General features: G+C 41.8%; 2 protein-coding genes across 2 annotated transcripts; one reads left to right on the forward strand and one right to left on the reverse strand.

The window, feature by feature from the left end:
- The first annotated feature begins 71 nt into the window (after positions 1 to 71).
- Positions 72 to 997, forward strand: LOC108029939 (S-phase kinase-associated protein 1). Its single transcript, XM_017102435.3, has 2 exons — positions 72 to 296; positions 357 to 997. Exon 2 carries the CDS (start codon positions 360 to 362, stop codon positions 843 to 845), a length of 486 nt encoding a protein of 161 aa, XP_016957924.1. The 5' UTR covers positions 72 to 296; positions 357 to 359; the 3' UTR covers positions 846 to 997.
- A 128-nt stretch (positions 998 to 1,125) lies between these two features.
- On the reverse strand, positions 1,126 to 1,790 carry LOC108029965 (uncharacterized). Its single transcript, XM_017102468.3, has one exon. The coding sequence runs from the start codon at positions 1,651 to 1,653 to the stop codon at positions 1,282 to 1,284; it is 372 nt and encodes a 123-aa protein (XP_016957957.1). The 5' UTR covers positions 1,654 to 1,790; the 3' UTR covers positions 1,126 to 1,281.
- Between the last annotated feature and the right edge of the window lie 4,409 nt (positions 1,791 to 6,199).

Raw genomic sequence — 6,199 nt, forward strand, 5'->3', positions numbered from 1 at the left:
TACACACTGGCTGGCCAAAATTTTTCTTTCCAATTTCCCCTTCCTCTTGATAGCATCAAAGTTTCTGGTATTTCGGGGAATTATTGGCAGCCAAGTTGTTTGTTTTACCATCGCCCTGCTGCCAGACGGCCGTCGCACCAGTTCTCGGTTCAAGTTGAAGGCAAGGGAATATTATTTTTAGCCAGTAGGCCACAGCTAAGTGTCACCCGTGTTCTGTGTGAAAATTTTGTTTGGCTGCGACTGCAAATAAATCAAACCATTTTTCGTATCAAATCTAGAGAACCAAGAGCAGGGAGGTATGTGTAAAAATAAAAGGGCGCGTGGGCGAGTTATGAATTAATTGATGATTTCTACAGAAAATGCCCATCATTCGGCTGGAGTCTGCGGACAAGGAGATCTTCGACACCGACCAGGAAATCGCCAAGTGCTCGGAGACGATTCGCACCGCTCTCGAGGATCTGGGCGATGAGAGCGACAACAGCATCCTGCCGCTGCCGAATGTCAACTCTCTGATCCTGAAGAAGGTGCTTCACTGGGCCACCTACCACAAGGACGATCCCATGGTGGCCGAGGAGGACGAGAACAAGGAGAAGCGCACCGATGACATCTCGTCCTGGGACGCAGACTTTCTCAAGGTGGACCAGGGCACCCTGTTCGAGCTGATCCTCGCTGCGAACTATCTGAACATCCAGGGCCTGCTGGACGTCACCTGCAAGACGGTGGCCAACATGATCAAGGGCAAGTCGCCGCAGGACATCCGCGACACCTTCGCCATCAACAACGACTTCTCGCCGCAGGAGGAGGAGCAGGTGCGCAAGGAGAACGAGTGGTGCGAGGAGAAGTAATTGGGGGCACCCGCGAAAAGCTTTGATGTGGATTCCTATAGATATTCTTATAGAGTGCTGCAATGATCCATACTAATTCGATTACAATTCGCCAATACCAGGATTTTGTAGCACCTTAAACTATCAAAATAAATAGAACATTGCAAATATAATTTATTTTGTTTGTTTCCCTATTTTTTTTTTAATTTTTAAATTTGGTTAAATATAAAAGAAAAACAAGTTAATGGGCTAAGAGACGTCTCCATATATTTGAAATCACAAATGCATAACAAATTAGTCCTATTTTTTTGTGTTTATTGAATACTTTATTTAAAAATGCACTTTTCATAGTGTACAAAAATATTTATTAAAAAATAACAACTGCAACATTTAGAAGTTAACGTCATATACAGAGCGCGTAACAATGGAATGTGGATTGATAGCCTACATACATATTCTAGCTAAAAATCCTCAGAACGAACTCCAAGAACTTGGCCACGATGGATGCCACCAGGTTGGCAACCAGGCCCAAGATGGTGAAGCCAAGATCTATGAGGTCCTCGAACTCGAAGGACCGCAGGAATCGGAAGAGGAACAGCGCGACCAGCACCACCAGGACGGGCTTCACCAGGGAGACCAGGAACCGGAGGGCGAAGAGGAGTGTGTACCACGTAATGACCAGAAGCAGCACGTAAGCGATCAGTTCGCCCAGGTCAGAGGGCATGGACACGTTCTTGGAGACGAATTCGTAGAACACCGTGAGGGAGGACCCGTCATCCTGCCAAGGACTTTTCTCGTGCCCGGTATTCCTGCAGCTTTTGTGCTCCATAATTTAGTTTACTGTTCTGAAGAACCTGGCAAGGCACACTGATCGATCGGCCCTTAAATAGATGGGACTCACAAAATTCCAATTGCAAAAATTATAAACAAATCTTCAAATTGCCAGAGTCAGCTGTTTTGGTGTGACCGCGTTTTGATCATGGTGCTGTAGCCCTGCAAGGTGTGAAAATCAGAAGGTAGCCCTTTTTTAGTTTAGGTTTTATTATCTTAAATACTTAACTTAATTAAACTAAAAAAAAGTAATTAATAATAGTATTTAGTAATAAGTAATTTGTATATTACTATATATTTACTATAATATTTTTACTATTATTTTATGTAATTTTATTTCCACACATAGTACGGATTCTAGAATACAAGTTCTAACTAAATTAATAGTTTATTTTTTGTACGGCATAATTAAATAATGAAAAAAAGGTTTTTTTGATAGGCGAAATATACATTTTTAATAGTGTGATTTGTGCTCTTCACATTTGATATAAATAATTAATAAATGGCTTGAATTTAATGTATAACGAAAAAACTTAAAGTGGCAAAAAACAATGTCATGAAACATTTATACGATATTAAACGATAACGAATCATTTAAATAATTTAGTTACTATGGCCATTGAACACAGTTAAACATGTAATTAAACTTTAGTGTTTTTCATAGACACAGCTAATAGACCGTTTTAAATTTTGGTAGTTTAATAAATAAAACATTTACTCATCAGGACGACGGACGAGCTTTTAATTAATTTCCTCCTAATATTTAATTGCATTAACATCAACACCAACCGCGCAGCTAATTAATACTATTAATTTACCCCAGGCCTTAATTGGGGCGTTCGTAGGTGGTGGCTTGGATTTCAGATTAGCGTCCATTAGAATCGGCTTATTAAAACAAACGGTTATCGCGCATTAATTACCTCGCTCAAGTCGCCGGCAAAAGTACAAGAAAAGTTTCCTTCAAAGTGCAGTGGGTTAAAGCTAACCTGGCCATAAATCTAAATGGCGACCTTTCAACTTCGCTGCTGTGCATTGAACTGGCTGAATGCTCCCAAGCCCAGCAAGTCCCCGGGGAATAACTGAAAAGCGAAAGGTAAGTGGCAGCCTGAAACTGATGCCACGAGAAAGCAAGAAAAAGAAAGCACAACAGGCGAACAATAAGCAATTTCCTTTTCCTTTCAGCTCACTCGGTTCAATGTACTAGCCCCACCTACGAGCGTCGAAATCGCAAATTTAATAGCAATCAAATTGCCCAGCCATCGCACAAATTGGAATAAATGGCGCCCGAACAGGATTTGTTTGAAAATTCATGCGATCCAAAGACCTCACTTACCTGGGGCTCAAGGCAATTTCCCCGAAAATGCAGTTTCATTGTTCCTTCTGTCAACTTGTTATTAGCTATGCTCTTTTCCCCAGCAAACTACATACATGTACGAGTACAATGGACAATGGGCAAAAGTGCAAACAGATGTCCAACTCGGCTGCAGTTGCACTCTGGACTAGAAACGAAACTTCAGGGAACTGAACTCGACTGGATGCATCTGACAGGCTGACTTTGACACAAAGCCCATCAGGACAGACGGCTGGGTCTATAAATAAGACACGACCCAGTACCAAGTGCTGCCAGTGATGCCAACGAGCTACACATAATATTGTTATAATTGTTACAGAGCTGAACAAAAATAGAGAACTTTTAATTTCGGATTAGTACTCATCAAGAACTTAAAAATGATGCAGTGCTTCTTAAAACCCCTACCAATTTTACTGAAATATTTAAAACAGATTAAGGACGTGGGATCTTAGAATATTAGGGTAATAATATTACGTAGTATCGACTTTTATTAATAAATTCTATAAATTATTCCTATAATGTACTCCCTTTCCATTAAGAATGCATAGTAAATTGCTCTGCTCGATCTCTGCCGCCACACAAACAGTGTAGAATAGCGGAACGCTAAGTTGTTGAGCGTAAATTATTAAAAACTATAAATATAATATAATTATTATTTTAAATATAGTTGTCGTATGCATACAGATCTAAAATGAATCAAAATTAAAGATTGTGTAGAAAAACCTAGAAGTTGTCCATTGCAATGGAACTTGGTATCTTGAGCCATAGAAAATACACATTGGATCTATTATCATTATAATAAAGTTCTCTAGAGATTTTTGACCCTAGCCTTTTTAGAACTTTCAGAATATACATGCGAACCATGTAGGGCACATTATGGTAACGTTTTTTAGATTTTTATAACTCTTTCCCTCATAATAGATCCGAGCTGTCATCTCTGCCTGCTGACCCAATGCGAGATGGTGTGCTCTGCGCTCCTCTGTGTTCGAGGGTGTCGTAAGTGCAACAACTGTGTCACGCCTTGTTTCTGTGAGCGACAAAGTAGAGAATAGTACGGAAAACACAGGATACACGGAGCGTACGGAGTATCTCGTTCGGCGGAGGACGGAGACGGGCTGCCAGAGCCAGCTTGTTATTATTTCTGGCTTTTGTTGCCGGCCTCATAAACGTGTCCTGTCGTCCACGTGTGTTGGAGTGGGCACGAGCCCTTGGCTGCGTGTTTGTTTGTTTGCCTGCCCGGCGCTTCCTGTTGCTCGTTCGACTTCTGCCCGAGCATTTCCGCTTCCTTTCATTTGCCATTCCGCCCGCACTTTCCATCTGGCATTTTATTTCCCCCGGTTTTGGCTTTGCTTTGCTCTGCTGCTATTTGCTCGGCAAATTCCGAGAGAATCCCCTAAATATTTAATACCCCTGCACCAGTCCAAAATACATTTAAAGCGCTTAAGAGCACAAAGAACTCAAAACCGATTGTCTCGGTGGCGGTGCAGAGTGTTACTCCTACGTATGCATAAAAATGCCATCTTCAGGGGAAACACAATCTGTCGCTGACACCTGTCGCTGCGCTTCCACTCTTGGTGCTAAAACAATGAAGCTTACTGGACAAAGACCTCAGAGGTCATAGTTCGTCAGTTGTGTTGTAAAATTGGGTTTGAAATACACTTCTTACTCACTTTCATATCAAAAAAAAGGGTTTGTTTAAATTACCTTGTGGAGTTTGGCTTAAATAGGCGCGTTCTTTTAGTTCCATTGTAATGGAAAATTTGAAACGTTTCAGTAATTTTAATCGGCAAGGATTTCATATTGATTCAACAAGTTTTCTATAAAACAATGTATAAAAGAATAAAATAAAACAAATAAATGATTTGGTGATAAAAGATACTTTTTAAAAGGGTTATAAGTTTAGTGGGTTTTTCATATATGTGGTCCCTCAATAAGAATATCAATATATTTTTAAATATTTTTGCAATGAAAGGGATTTTTTCCTTATTTCTCCTTGTGCTCTTGCACTTTGACGTCTCCGACTTGGCCCACTCCACCTGGGCGAACGACACGTGTCAGGTGAAAAGTGCATCGGGGCAACCGCAACTTTTGCAACTCAGAGCTGACCTTTTCGCCGCGCAACTCCTCGAGTTGCTGCTGTCGGCTGCCGGGGACAAAGTCATTTGACATAGTCAACTGGTTTTAAATTAATGAGCGCGCCGAAAAAACGCGCTGTAAATTGCTTTGCGTCTGGGGCGAGGAGGCGGGGGCGATCAACAGGTGGAAAGGGTTCTCCCCCAGGAAGGGGCCGTAAAAAGCCACTCGAGCACCTTCGAGGCCCAAGCAAAGTTTACGCTTTGGCAGACTGCAGGAAAAGCCTTACTCCCCCACAAAAAATGAAGAAAAAACCCGGTGGGCATAGGAAAATTACAAGAAGCTAAAGAACAAACAAAAGGGCCAGAGCCCAAAGTATCCAAAGGATACGAGTATCCTTTTGGGCTTCGACGCGCCTTGTGTATGCCTAATGGATTCGGATTCAGCAAATCGTTTGACCAAGGCACCAGAAGGCTTTTATCCGCTCTTAAATGTCAGCGCGATATGAAATTATGGGCTAAATGAAATTATTTGCAGATAAATGAAATTGTGCAGTCAACGAAAATCATTTATGTACATTATTTTTATACTTTTTCCTCTTCTTGCTCCCTTTTTTTCTCGTTCTTTTCTCGTATTTTTAATATTTTCATTCAATTTTGCGCCGCCTCTTTATACCGCCTGAAATATCAAAGGTGAGTCGGGGCTTGGGGGTGCCGCAAAAGGAGCGGAGTAGTTTCAGCCTGGATTGGTGAGGCGCGTCCTGGTGAGGGATTCCGGGCGGGATCCGTCGTGTCAATTCAATCAAGCCACCTGCCCGCCGAGACGCCACCGTACACTTTTTCCTTTCGCCAACTTAATCTCGATGTTGCTGGCCCCGCTGTTGTTTGGTTATACAAAATGAGAATTTATTGTACGGCACACATAAGCTGACTATAATAAAATTTCAATTTGCCCGACAAACGATGTCGTCGACACTCGTTTTCCCGCATAAAGGCCAAAGAAGCGGCACAAAGCAATCGCAGTTCCCCCGTCCAGAGTGTACGCAAATATCGTTTATGTATAAAGAATATTCCATCGTGCGTTTTACGTGCGCTTATTGCGATGCCAAAGTTGGAGGGCC

This window comes from Drosophila biarmipes, chromosome 2R (genome assembly GCF_025231255.1).
Source record: "Drosophila biarmipes strain raj3 chromosome 2R, RU_DBia_V1.1, whole genome shotgun sequence".
Taxonomy (NCBI): Eukaryota; Metazoa; Arthropoda; class Insecta; order Diptera; family Drosophilidae; genus Drosophila; species Drosophila biarmipes.

Bases quoted from the DNA above. Each gene is read 5' to 3' on its own strand.
- LOC108029965 (XM_017102468.3), bottom strand. From the start codon at position 1,653: ATGGAGCACAAAAGCTGCAGGAATACCGGGCACGAGAAAAGTCCTTGG.
- LOC108029939 (XM_017102435.3), top strand. From the start codon at position 360: ATGCCCATCATTCGGCTGGAGTCTGCGGACAAGGAGATCTTCGACACC.